This window comes from Phyllostomus hastatus, unplaced genomic scaffold (assembly GCF_019186645.2).
Source record: "Phyllostomus hastatus isolate PE091 unplaced genomic scaffold, TTU_PhHast_1.1 phas_contig_329, whole genome shotgun sequence".
Classification (NCBI taxonomy): domain Eukaryota; kingdom Metazoa; phylum Chordata; class Mammalia; order Chiroptera; family Phyllostomidae; genus Phyllostomus; species Phyllostomus hastatus.
The window spans coordinates 1,387,136-1,400,049 of NW_025333854.1; the positions used below are offsets into that span (position 1 = coordinate 1,387,136).

General features: G+C 58.5%; 1 protein-coding gene across 1 annotated transcript; it reads right to left on the reverse strand.

Annotated features, from left to right (window-relative positions):
- Positions 1-5,567: 5,567 nt before the first annotated feature.
- Positions 5,568-10,532, reverse strand: GPX8 (glutathione peroxidase 8 (putative)). Its single transcript, XM_045839920.1, has 3 exons — positions 10,226-10,532; positions 9,401-9,662; positions 5,568-6,153 (listed from the first exon to the last, which is right to left on the reverse strand). The coding sequence occupies exons 1-3, from the start codon at positions 10,427-10,429 to the stop codon at positions 5,990-5,992; spliced, it is 630 nt and encodes a 209-aa protein (XP_045695876.1). The 5' UTR covers positions 10,430-10,532; the 3' UTR covers positions 5,568-5,989.
- Positions 10,533-12,914: the final 2,382 nt, after the last annotated feature.

The following is a 12,914-nucleotide window of genomic DNA, read 5'->3' on the forward strand; positions in this document are numbered from 1 at the left end:
CCTCCGAGGCAGGACGGGGTCGGGGAAGAGGCGTCAGGACCCGTTATAACGGAACGACTCGGTTTCTGGACGTGGGAAGAGCGTGAACTCCCAGAGCCCGCTTCTCGGCCCGCCAAGCCCCGCGGCCCCCGCGGCGGGACGGTCCCGGCGCCCGGCCCCGCTCGGCCCGCCACCGCTCGCGGCAAAGCTTGGCGCGCCCGGGCGCGCCGCCGCGGACGCACGGCCGCCTGGCCGGAGGGGCGGAGCCAGTGCGGCGTTCGTTCGGGGAAGCCCTGCGGCTCTGACGTCACCTCAGCGCTGGCCAATGGGAAGCCGGAGAGGGGATTCCCGCTCCGGCTGCCGCCCCGCCAGCTCTTTAAAGGGTGCCCCGGACTGCGCTCTGGGAGCAGCGACTGGAGCCGGGGAGCCGGGCCTGCAGGGTGAGCCAGGACCGCTCTGGGATACGAGACGCTAGAGGTTTGGCGACTAGGCGTGAAGACTGGTGCAGGCCTGGGGGCCAAACCGGGGACCAAACCGGGGACACCGGGAGTCGCCCTGAGAGCGTGGAGGCTGGAGCGCGCCTCCCCGCGGAGGGTCCCTGCGGAAGCAGAGGGGCTGCGGATGGGGGAGGCGCTTTGGATTCCCGGCCCCAGGCCCCCCAACGGGGTCGCGTGCGGAGGGCACCTTCGTCACCCCTGTGTGGGACGGAAAGGTAGCGCGCGACTCGGAACCCCGACCGTGACTTCAACTGGCGCAGTTGAGCTCCGGCCGGAGGTTGCTTTGGAAAAGTGAAAGCGGAGGACGATCTAGAAACATCCCCACCTGAAGTGACTTTCCTAAACGGCTTTTCTCTCCCCCTGTTACCTCTTTTCAGAGAAGGGCATGCACGCGGGGGCTCGCCGAAGGCGCGAGGAGAGAAGTCAAGGCACCCCCCCCGCCCCCCGCCCAGGTGAGTGTCCGGCGCTTGCGCTGGTTTCTGTATTAGATTTGACCTTGGACAGACGAATGCTGCCGAGGAAGACGGCTGTGGGAAGCACGGGCTGATCTGAAAGTATGGAAACATGGTATCATTAACTTCGGAGTCCGATCACGTGCTAAAACGCACGTGGCCAGGAGCCAAGGACCCCTGGCGCACAGTGGTAAGTAAGGGCTTGCATCTGAACGGCACTGCCTAGCTTCCGCCTCGACGGCAAAGGGCGCCGCTTGGATGCGTCAGGTAGGCATGCACCGCTCGGGGGTCGCGCCCCTGCTCCCCCCACCGCGTCTTGGCAGCTCGCCCCCAAAGGACCCGGGACGGCGCCCTCTGGTGGGCAGCGGTGGCATCCCCACGTCGCGCAGGCGAGCACGGGCAGTGGTTGTGGGGTTGATCCCACGCAGCGCTTCTCCTTGGAACCCGGAGGCCTTTAGCTCCTCTTGTGGTCAGAGTGACCATGAAACAAATCCAAGCGCTTTTTTTCTTATTTCTCCCGCGCACACAGTCCTCGTGCGCTTGCCTCCCGGTACCACCACTCACTCCCCCTCTGCCTAGGCTGGCATCGCGCCTGCGCACAGCCTCTCGTTTCCAGCGCATCACCATTCGCACGGACTTTTCTGCTCTTCAGACTCTTCTCTGTTTGAGCGGTGACACAGTAACGCGGACGCACGCCTGCACGTGCAGAACGCAGTGACTAATAGCCTGTCATGGGCACACACACACACACACACGTGACATGTAAGTTCTTAAATTCCCTGAATTCTTTAATATCGATTCTCCCCAAACACAGCTGAAGATTCGTCCTGTGCCCAGCGTTTGTAGTATTAGCACCTTGGCCCCTCAGCGTTTCACTGCGGAGCACGGGCCGCCGGCCTTGGGTCGGCGCACAGAAGCGACGGGAAAGGCCAGAGTCAAGTGCAACTGCAAGCACCCGCTTGTCCTGCAGGAACTGTCTTCATGCCCAGGCTTTTAGTGGGGAAAACCTCACGTGTGAGCAGTTTAATGAGATTAAGTAAAATGTTGGTGTTATTTCTCACAGCGGTTTTGGAGGGACGCACTCGGCGTGTGAGTTCTCTTCGGTGCCACTGTTCTGAGGCCGTGGTTCCGCCGCCGTGTTTCACACCGGGAGCCCGGCGGCCTCAGGGGCCTCACGGCCGCGAGGAGCAGCGGCGGCGGCCCGAGGCAGGCAGGCAGTGCGTTGTTAGCTGGCTGCGCTGGGTCAGGCCGGCAGCCACAGCCACCCTGCCACTTGCTTCTGGACACGTTCTCCTGCTGGTGAGCGACGCCCACGGGTCACTGTGTGCGATGGGCTGGCAGTGTACTTGTTAGCTGGTTAATGTGCAAGTGACACCAGCTAACACGCAACTGCTACCTCATTGCATTTACAACGAGCACCCGAGTGCGGCTACATGTGTGTGCACGCGCTTTCTGCTGTGAACCAGCGAGTGAGCACCAGGATACGTGCGGTTGCTGTTCGGTTACCCGATCGCAATGCAACAGACAGCTTTAGAATGGTAGAGGAGCTACTCCAGTCATTTAAAAAGTTTCCAGGTAATACTTTGGAGTCTCTAATACTTGTAGGAGGTATGAAAATATTTGTGAAATTCAATATTTGTTTTATTTCTTATTTTTAAAAAGATTTTATTTATTTTTAGAGAGAGGAAGGGAGGGAGGAAAACATCAACGTGTGGTTGCCTCTCACACGCCCCCTACTGGTGACCTGGCCTGCAACCCGCGCATGTGCCCTGCCTGGGAATCGAACCGGCGACCCTTTGGTTCGCAGGCCGGTGCTCAATCCGCTGAGCCACCCCAGCCAGGGCTCAATATTTATTTTAACTAAAAAACTTAGAATCTAGTGACAAGTTGGAATGAAAGCCCGAAACGTTTCCCCAAGGTTTCGGCCGTCCTCGGTGGTCCGCCGCCAGGTGGGTGGGCGGGCTCCACATGGTGTTGGTGCTCGTTGTTCTCCGGCCACGTGCGCGCCTGCTGCGGGGGACTGCGGCGGCCTGCCAGACGGAGACGTTCCCACTCGACATGTCGAGAGAGTTGGGGTGTTGGGGTGCAGGTGTGGGCTGGGATGGGATGATTTGGAAAATTAGCCTCACTTTTTCCTTCATCTTCAGTGAGATCACAGACCCGTATTTGGAAGTGAGCATGAGCTTTAGCTTGTGAAGGGGAGCATGGACCGTACAACACAATTTTAAACATTTCCTCACTCCCTGGCTGGCGTAGCTCAGTGGATTGAGCGTGGGCTGCGAACCAAAGTGTCACAAGTTCGATTCCCAGCCAGGGCACATGCCTGGGTTGCAGCCCACGGCCCCAGCAACCGCACATTGATGTCTCTCTCTTTCTCTCTTTCTCCCTCCTTTCCCTCTCTAAAAATAAATAAAATAAAATCTTAAAAACAAACAAACAAATATTTTCTCACTCCCGTGAGGCCACTCGGACCCCAGGAGCAGAGCTGGCTGGGCTGGGCCCAACACAGAGCGCATGCGGTGGGCCCGGCCGCAGGTGTGGGGAGCTGGCCCCGGGGGTTTGGGTGACGCTTTTCCCCCTTGAAGGGGCGCGAGAAATAGATCCCAGGCTCTCCTCACTGGGTTGTAAGTTATCGGTGAAACAATTTTTATTCTTACCTTACTTAAATGTCAACATTCTAGAACGGTGGGCTAAGAAAAAGCCTGTAGTTTCATCCTTACGCATCTTGCTCTTCTGCAATCTCGCCCCCTCTCGGTGGTTGCCAGTATCACTCCATTTGCAGGACCTCTGTGTGAATACCGCTTCTATGTGAATATCGCTTTCCTCTTGTGTTTTTAAAGGTTAAATTTCAACATGTTATTTTTTTCATAAAAATTCAGCTTTTGATGAAAATAAAATCTATGGAATGTAGAAAGTTTGGCCTTTTGTTTTAATGTAAGCTGAAGAGAAGACACAAAACGCCACCATTCGCACTCAATAAAGAGAATAGGTGCTTAAAGCCGTTCTCCAGTTGCAAGCTATCGCGCTGATGAGAAAGGAGGGAAGGAATGGAATCACGTGAACAGAGGGAAGGGGTCGTGGGTGAGGAGGACACGCATCCGGAAAGTGTTTCCACGGGAGGTGGGGTGGGGGGAGACAGGGAGGGCCCTGGGCAGCTGGGGGGAAAGGAGTGGGCGGCCCTGCCGCTGGTTGGAGGTGGTGTCCCAGGTGCTCTTCCGCTCCGTGGAGGGGTGGGTGGGGGTTTGGCGGTGGCAGCAGCCGTGGCAACGGCAGCGGCAACGCCTCCTCGGCCGGGAGGGCCCCAGCAGCGCAGCCCCCGAACGCAGGGAAGAGGAGAGCGGGGAGGAGGGTGGCGGGCGGTCTCCAGGCGGGGCAGGCGTTAGAACCCGATTCCTCCAGGGCAGAGAGGGAGCCAAGCTGAGGGCGAACGCGGGCAGAGCGACCCCTCGCTGCTCCACCCACTGGAGACTCGCCACCAGTGAGCGGGATGCACGGGGCCGGACAACCCGGCCCTGTCCCGCGTGTGAGGGGCCGGCTTTCCAAACACAGCCCGTGCGCTGCGAGAGCCTGGAGAAGGCGCGGGCACACGCAGCTGCGGGCCCTCTTAGAAGACCCTCCGTCTTCGTCTCTTGCACCGCCGGGCCCGCCGACTCAGGGCACCTGCGCGCACTCTCGCCGCCGCAAGGGGGCGTCTGCCCCTTGGTGAGTCGGCCGGGGGCTGGGAGCCGGCCCGCAGCCATATGGACCGTCCTCCTCCCTCGCCAAGGTCCGCAGGCCTGTGCGTCCCCTTCCGCACTTCCTCTCCCGCCTTCCCGTCCAGCTGTCCCGTGAGATGCCTGTTCCACGGGGCCACGGCTCGCCTCCACCAACTCGGCCTGCTGCTTTGCTGGCCGATGGTGATGATGCGGCGGACGGAACAGAAAGGTGGGGACTCGGGGGAGTAGACAGTTGGCTGTGCCCCCGAGTGGCTCAGTCCAGGACGTCCGCAGTTGCTCCCCTCTTTCCAGGAAGGGCGTTGGCGCTTTGGGGGTGACCCTTAGGACTTCAGCCACCGGGATGACGTAGCATTGAATTCTTCCTCCAAATGGCGAGTCTAGTCTGAATAGATCATCAGCCAAAGATACCGCTAAGGATCCAAGTTCAGTGATGGTAGACTGATGGCCCTTTTCTTACACTTGGGATTTCCACGCAGAGATACCGACTCAACTGTTAATGCTGTACTTACGGAATTTGAGTTTCTCCCGGGAACTAATAAATATTGAAAATAATGGCTCTGGCTGCTGTGGCTCTGTGGATTGAGTGCTGGCCTGAAGACCAAAAGGTCGCCAGTTCGATTCCCAGTCAGGGCACATGCCTGGGTTGTGGGCCAGGTCCCCAGTTGGGGGCGTGCGAGAGGCAACCACACATTGATGTTTCTCTCCCTCTCTTTCTCCCTCCCTTTCCCCTCTCTAAAAATAAATAAACAAGATCTTAAAAAAATAATGAAGGCTTTTTCAAATGTTATGATAATGTCATTTATAAATGACTCTTTGGCCGGATGTAGTAAAACCTACTATGAACTTGTCCCCAAAAGATGAACAAACAAAATCCTGTATATGAAAAAGACAAAAATATGTAAGGATACGGATCTATGCATATATACATTTCACAATGTTTATTTTGTGTTTTATTACATAAAAATAGTCCTTTACAGTCGGCTGCTGCAGACGCGTCAGCCGCACCCAGGGTCGTGGCCTCAGTGGTCTAGCGTGCTGGCGTGTCCGTCCAGGACGCTCCTAGGAAAGGTCAAGTTGAACAACCGGCGCTTGGAGCTGAGTGGCGACTGTGTATTCTGAATTGTTTGGTGTGGTCAAATGGAGTCTGGAGTGCGTTTTGTTTTGATTCCTTGGGCTTTGGGCAGCGTCCCTGTGGTGGAGACGTTCATTGCCACTCACTGGCAGGGTGACAGAAAACCATCTGTCAGTGCCATGCGTGGTCGTCGGAGCACCTAGAATGAGAGCGGACCCTCGGGGAGACGGCCCCGTGTGCTGGCCGCCACACTGGAGCGAGGCCCCGGCGTCTTCAGAGATCCTCCCTTTTCTTAATGATCATCTGTCGAATCAGATCTGCTATCTCAGGCCTGATGGCCTCGACGGGCTCCTCGGGCCTCCAGGACCTCACGACTTGGCCCTCGGGGTTGACCAGGTATTTCCAGAAGTTCCACCTCGGCTCCTTCTTGGAGGAATCTGCAAAGTCAGAACACATTTTCACGAGTGTGATTCTATTCTTTGCCGAGATTTCCACTTCTGCCAGGGTCTGCACGGGTGACAACTTCAGAAACAAGTCCTGGTGGGGGGTGGGGGGAGGTGCCACCACAGCGAAACAGGACAGAGAGCAAAACCCCGAACGGGGCAGAACTCAAGGTCTGAGCGGCCGGGTCCCGTACACACACGCGGAGACTCCACTAACGCACGATTCTGCCACCCAGAGCTGTCACGAAGCGGCTTACTCAGATCTGTTGCTCTAAACAACACAAAGTTTGTCTTGCCACTCGCTGAAAACTTCCAGTTTCCTGGCACGTTTAAAGATAAAATGATATTCTAGAAGTCCTTTGTAAAGGGAATGGGGGGGATCGCTTTTCATATGAAACATACCTACGTTTTTAACATAGTGACATATTCCGTAGCTGAAAATGGTAAATTCTAAATCATGTTATTTTGAGAAACTGTGACATCCTTTGGATGCATCTGAATTGACATGTAAGAGGTAGGGTTTCCCGTTTCTATCCAGGGGGCTATGGGCATTACTACGGACTGACACGAGGAAAACCACAGTCACAGCTAAGATCGACCAAGTGCCCACCCTGCGCCCAGTGACGGGGGCTCAGTGCTCCGAGTGGGTCCCTTGTGTACTCTCTGCAGCACCCCTGCCGGCGGGGTGTCACTACCATCACCCCCATTTTGCAGATGAGAAAAGCGGGGGCCTGGACTCCAGACCCCAGGGCTGGCGGGGGGCAGAGCCCGGAGCCACCTCGGGACCTTGTCCCCAGCTCAGGCTCTGCCGCCTCCACAGGGCACAGGGCGGAGCCACAGGGCACAGGGCGGAGCCACAGGGCACAGGGCGGAGCCAGCTGACATGGGGAGGAGGAGGGCCAGCTCTTCCCTGTCCGTGCGGGACTCGGTGTCTGTGGGACGCCCGATCGGAGGGGGCCTCTGGGTCTGTGGCTTGGGAGCTTAGGAGACAGAGCTCACTCAGGGACCGGAGATGGAGCGAGAAGGGCCCAAGTGGGTTTTAGGGAGGACCCTGAGCACCCATAGGGTTAAGGGTGGATGGACAAGGGCCACCTGCCAAGGAGAAGGAGAAGGGACCCATGGGGAGTCAGGTGCCAAGACCCAGTGGGCTCAGAAGCCGGGGCAGCGATGCAGGGAGGAGGTGGGGGGGAGGGGAGGAGCCGTGTTGCCTCCTCTGGAAACAGGGAGCGAGTGGCTGTGAGGACACCCCGCCGGGAGGCGTTAAAGGTGGGCGAGAGCCCACGAGGGAGCGTAGGCTGGAACCAGTAAGATGTGGCCCAACGCCCACTTCTATGCGCTTTACTTTGCACCGGTGCCGAGTGTTTACATCGGTTCCTTCACTGTTGGAAGTAGCGCCTGTTGGAGCAAGCATCGGGGACTCAGCAGGAGCAGAGCACTGCCTCGAAGCCTTCCTCGGGTCGTCCCGGAACAGCCCCTTTCCACAGCGGAAAACGTGTCCAGGGCACAGCTCTCTCCAGCTGGGGCGCCACCTGTGAGCCAGTGAGCTGCCGCTGCCCCCCGGCCCTGGGCCCCCGACCGTGGCTGCAGCCCCTCCCCACCGGTCTGGCCACTGGGCTGGGATGCTGCCCCCACCTGCCTCCTCACCCAGGCCCCTGGGCAGCCGGCACACCTGCACCAGGCTCGGTCCTGTCCAGGTGGGCCCACTGAAAAGGCCTGATTGTAATTGGGCCATCATCACTTGGCTCTGGGACTCGCTTACATTACGTGACCCTTGTGCCCGCCCCCCCCCCCACGGGGACAGTGGGGTTTGAGAACCTTTGTAGGGATGGAGGGTCCCAGGACCCTCCCCCAGGAGCGACGGTGCCCCAGCACCCCGCGGCGGTGACTGCGAGACTCCCTGGCCCGCGCCTGCGCTGGCTGCTCTCTCCCGCGGCGCACCTAGAGCGCCCTCTGCTGGTCTGTGGGACGGAAGTGTCCTGGCAGGATGAAGTCCCGGTTTCAATCAGGGGACCCACAGTGACAACGGGGCAGGGGAGATCTGTCGCTGACGGCCTGAGCGTCCTTTAGGACGGTGTCCGGCCCAGGGTCAGCGGTGTGTGCGGCCTTACTCTCACTATTAACACGCTCCTCCACACAGTCTTAGGAGGCGGACAATACTGACGCTCTCGTTTCACACACGAGGCACCAGGCACAGAGGAGTTCGGTCGTGTGCCTGAAGACACACAGCAAAGCAGCAGAGCGGACCGGGGCCCAGGAGCATGCCCAGCCTCTGACCCTCACTCCCTTCAGGCTGACTGACCCTGGAAAAACCTAGGATTTCTGCAGCCAGTGGCCTGATGGTAAAACTTTTAGGAAGCAGTGGCCCAACACTGCTTCCTAAAAGAATCCTTTTGTTTTGTTTTGAGTTTTAGCAAAACCGCGGCAAACTGAGTATTGCTCATCCCTGAGGCCAGCTCAGAGGTGAGGCACCACACAGCCACCGCAGAGAGGACGGAGCCACGGCGCCCCGCCTGTTCCAGACGGGGGGGGGGGCCGTTACCAGTGGGGGCGGGGGCGCCTCCCCAGAGGCTACTGAGGTGAGAGGAGAAGACGCCCCGTGACAATAGCTATGCCCACACTTCCACTGCGTTTTTCAGTAAAATGATCATCAGGAATAAAACTCGGTGGGCCAGATTTATTTTGCCATTCCCGGCGTTCAAACATAGATTTCAGGAAAGCAAAACTTCTAGAAAGTCCAACAGGATGAAATTCCGGCTCGTTGGTCGTCTTATAAAACTTTCCCACTAAAACATTTCAAATGAAACTGGAAAGCCTGCTTCTGATACACTTGTTTAAAAAGGAAAAGCAACAACCACACAAAAGCAAAAGCAAACTAAGCAAACAACTAGAACAGGAACAGAATCACAGAAATGGAGATCATATGGAGGGTTAGCAACAGGGGAGTGGGTGGGGAGAGAGGGGGAAGGTACAGAAAATAAGTAGCATCGATGGTAGGTAGAAGATAGACAGGGGGAGGGTAAGAATAGAATAGAAAATGGGGAAACCGAGGAACTTATATGTGTGACCCAGGGACATGAACTAAAGGGGGGGAATGTGGGTGGAGAGGGGGTGTGCAGGGTGGAGGGGAGTGAAGGGGGGAAAGGGGACAACTGTAATAGCATAATCAATAAAATATATTTAAAACAATAAAACGGAAAAGCAACACTCAACGTTACACTGGGAAGGCCAGACCGGTACTCACCAACGAGGAACCTGAAGGCAGGCTCTGCCTCGGGTCCCAGAATCTTAATCTTGTGGAAGATGGGGAAGGTGACCCCGTAGTTACTCCTCACGAAGGCCGCCACGTCCTGGCTGGGCCGGGGCTCCGCCTCCCCGAACTGGTTGCAGGGGAAGGCCAGCACGCTGAAGTGGAAGGGCCCGAACTCGCGGTGCAGCTCCTGCAGCGCCCCGTAGTTTCGGTCTGTGAGCTGGCACTCGCTGGCCACGTTGGCCACCAGTGTGACCTCCCGGAAAAAGAGCAAACCCGGCCGGAAAGTGAGGCGAAGAAACGACCCAAGAATCCTGCCGGTGGTTAAAAACCCTACACTGTCTGGGCAGAAAGAACTACAACCTAGGAGAGATGGTTATTTCGGACTTCTAGGCATACCCGGCTGTACTGAACATGGTGACCGGGGTGCCTGGCTGAGACGCCTTTCAAAAAGCACCAGGGACTCGTGATGGTTTATTAAAAAAAAAAACCATAATAAGTTCCTGTTGTTTGGTTAATGTCTCCATGTTCACATTACAAACTGCAGAGAATTCCCCAAACCACTTCAAGTGTTAGTTCAGCACATCAGTGAAAACACTCTCAAGAAAGCAGTTGAGATAATCAGAGTTTACCAATTAGAAGCACAAAAACTATGAGGACAATGATGGCTAAAGTGATGTACCAATCCCATTCCTGTATTATAAACGATAACACGAGCGTCTAACGGAGAAAATCGGTCCCAGGAAGAGAGCGCACGGAGAACGTGGCCGAACAACAACAACAAAAAAAAAGCAATAAAAGTCGGAGGAGGCGACTTACTTTGCCTTTAAACTTTTCCAGAGACACGGGTCTTCCCTTCGCGTCTTTCACTTCAAAGGCGTAGAAGCTGTTGGCCCGCGGCTTCAGGAACTTCAGCTGCAGGAGAAAGAGCGTCGTGGTGCACAGCGCCATGGACAGCAGCACGGCGAACACCCGCGCCCTGGGCCCCGAGCACCGCCCGGGGTGCACGGCCAGAGGCTCCATCTTGCAGGGCTCCCGGCGAAGGCTCCTCCGCGCGCTGGAATTCGAGGAGGAGCTGAAACTCGAAACCCCGCGTGCGGCGGAAACCCAGGAAGGACCGACTAGCTCATTTCCCTGTGGGGGCGGGGTGTGTGTGTGTGTGTGTGTGGGAGGGGGGGGGGCAGAAAGACCCTCCGCAGAGGGGGAAGGGGGTTCCAAGGAGGCAGAGAGCGCGAAAGAATGCCACGTATTTCTGATGGCAGCCGCAGTTTCTGCAGGAAAAATGCGGACGTGTCGGGTCGCTCTCCACCACCCTCCCCCGCAGACGCCCTCTCACCGGCAGGGGGCGCCCGTGCACCGTGCGGCCGCCGGGGCCTCGCTGCCGAGGGCCCCGCAGGCCCCTGCACCCAGAGCAGCAGCTCAGAGGGCAGAGCTGCAAGCAGGACGTGGGACCCGCAGGGCGCGGATTTTATGTGTGTGGACGTTCAACAAGCTCCATGAGTTCAAGGGACCCGTATAGAGGGAAGGGCAGGAAGACAGCCGAAGGGCTGCCTACCCTGGCCTCCCCTCGCTGTGGCAGTGCCAGGCGGACCCAGCACAAATAGTGAGCAAGGGCACTTTTAAAGAGTTTCTCTCTTTTCCCTTCTCTTTCCTCTCTCTCCAGAATGAGTTAAAAAAAAGAAACACTAAATGAAACAATACAGAAACCTCCGTCCAAGGCACTGATAACACGTTGAACGGCATGAGGCCAGGAACCGGAGCCCGTGGCTTGGGGGCCGGGGCCGGGGAGACCGGGCGGTCCGCCTGCTGTTCTCCCTGCCGGGAAGCCCCGAACACGCTGAGAATGCTTGCCCATCCACTCTGGGAGCACTTTTCCCTTTCATCATGCCTTTCCTAGGTAGCGGAGCGGTGTCGGTTCGGTGGGGGGCCTGTGGTCACCCTTCTCGGGTGTCCTCGATCTGTCCCAGACTCGGGCGCTTGAAATGCTGCGGGGACACGTGTTGCCCTGCTCACCGCCCTCTCCGGGTCCTGCAGACACGCGTCGTTACGCCCATCCAGTCCGACGGCCATTCTTTCCAATGAAGAAGGAGGAGAAGGGAAGGAGGTCGTTTATCTCCCGGCCCCGGGTTCCTTCCTAAATCCCCCGAGACTTTCCAGTGCGAGGCCCCGGGGGAAGCGATCCCCCCGTTTATTTGTTAGGGAACCTTTGGGCACCTACAGATGTCCTGTACCCGGAGGACAGTGAGAGGAAAGACAAAGCGCCTGGTCTGCGGGCGTCTGTCTCGCAGTGGAGGAGAGAAAGGTGATCGGAGGGGCAGAACAGGCGCTGTCCTAGCCGCGTGGGCTGCTGTCACAAAACTCTGCAGCCCGGGGGGCCAAGGAGCAGGAGTGCATCTCTCACGGTCTGCAGGCTGGCAGGCGGGCTGAGAGTGGGGTCTCGGCGGGGTCAGGCGAGGGCTGTGTTCCCAAGTGCAGACTCCCCGTGTGTCCTCACGAGCTGGAAGGAGCCAGGGAGCTCTGGGGGTCTCTTGCATGGGGGCCCTACTCCCATGAATGAGGGCTCCACCTTCAGGGCCTGACCCCCCCAGAAGCCCCACCTCCTAACACTGTTGGGGGTGGGCCTAGGTCTTCAGTGTGAGGTCTTGTGGGGCGTGCACAGACCTTCAGGCCCAGCACGGGCAGCAGTCCTGTAAGCGCAGGCTGGGTGGACCCGTGGGTTCAGCCTCCGCGGTTGGCTCTGGGTGGCCCTGTCTGTGCACTGCAGGCTGTGTGTGGGGGGGGGGCGGGGGTGCACACGGCCTGCACCCGGGCCTGCTGCTGATGAGCTCTGTGTCCTTGCCCAGCTCGTCCTTGCTGAAGCCGGAACCTTCCTTCTCCAACTCCGTGTGAGGAAGAAGACAAGTACTCGCTTCCTCAGGCTGCGAGCAGTTTGAGTAAATCGCCCTCCCCCGCGTCTTCCAGCACCGGACAGACGCCGTCACCGAGGAGATGCGGTGGAGTTCCCTGGCACCCCCGCCCCAGAGAAGGGCTGCGCATGAGTTCCCAGAGGCTGACCTGACGAATGAGCACACTCACTCTCTGGGTCGTGGAGGCCGGAGCTCTGACGCGAGTTCCATGGACAGAAACCAAGGAGCCCGTGGGGCGCGTGCTGGGGGCAGAGGCTGAGCGAACCCTCCCAGGACTCTGCTCTCAGTGGCCCCGAGGGGACTGAGAGACGGGCGGGGCGTGCGCCCCGCGTGTCTGATTGGAGGCAGCGGGACAGAGGCCCCCCCGCCCTGGGACCTCGCGTAGGGACAATGTCTGCCTGCCTCCCCCCGTGGGCCCTCCTCGGCCCGTGCGGCGCCTGCTGGCCCGAGCCCGCGGAGCGGTGGGGTGGGGGCGCCCCGCGCGCGGACGGCAGCCGGGGGCCACGTGTGGGCAGAGGGTCCCCGGCCCAAGCTGGGGTTTTCCTTCGGTTTTCCTTCGGGGGCGGGCGGTTCACACCCTGGGGGCCACGTCCGCCCTGAGC

What these genes read in the sequence shown, in the direction of transcription:
- GPX8 (XM_045839920.1), bottom strand. Translation starts at nt 10,429, where the DNA reads ATGGAGCCTCTGGCCGTGCACCCCGGGCGGTGCTCGGGGCCCAGGGCG. An exon ending in TGGAAAAGTTTAAAGGCAAA is followed by an intron (nt 9,663 to 10,225) that starts GTAAGTCGCCTC and finishes TTTTTCCGGGAG; the next exon opens with GTCACACTGGTGGCCAACGT. An exon ending in TGCCTTCAGGTTCCTCGTTG is followed by an intron (nt 6,154 to 9,400) that starts GTGAGTACCGGT and finishes CTGACTTTGCAG; the next exon opens with ATTCCTCCAAGAAGGAGCCG.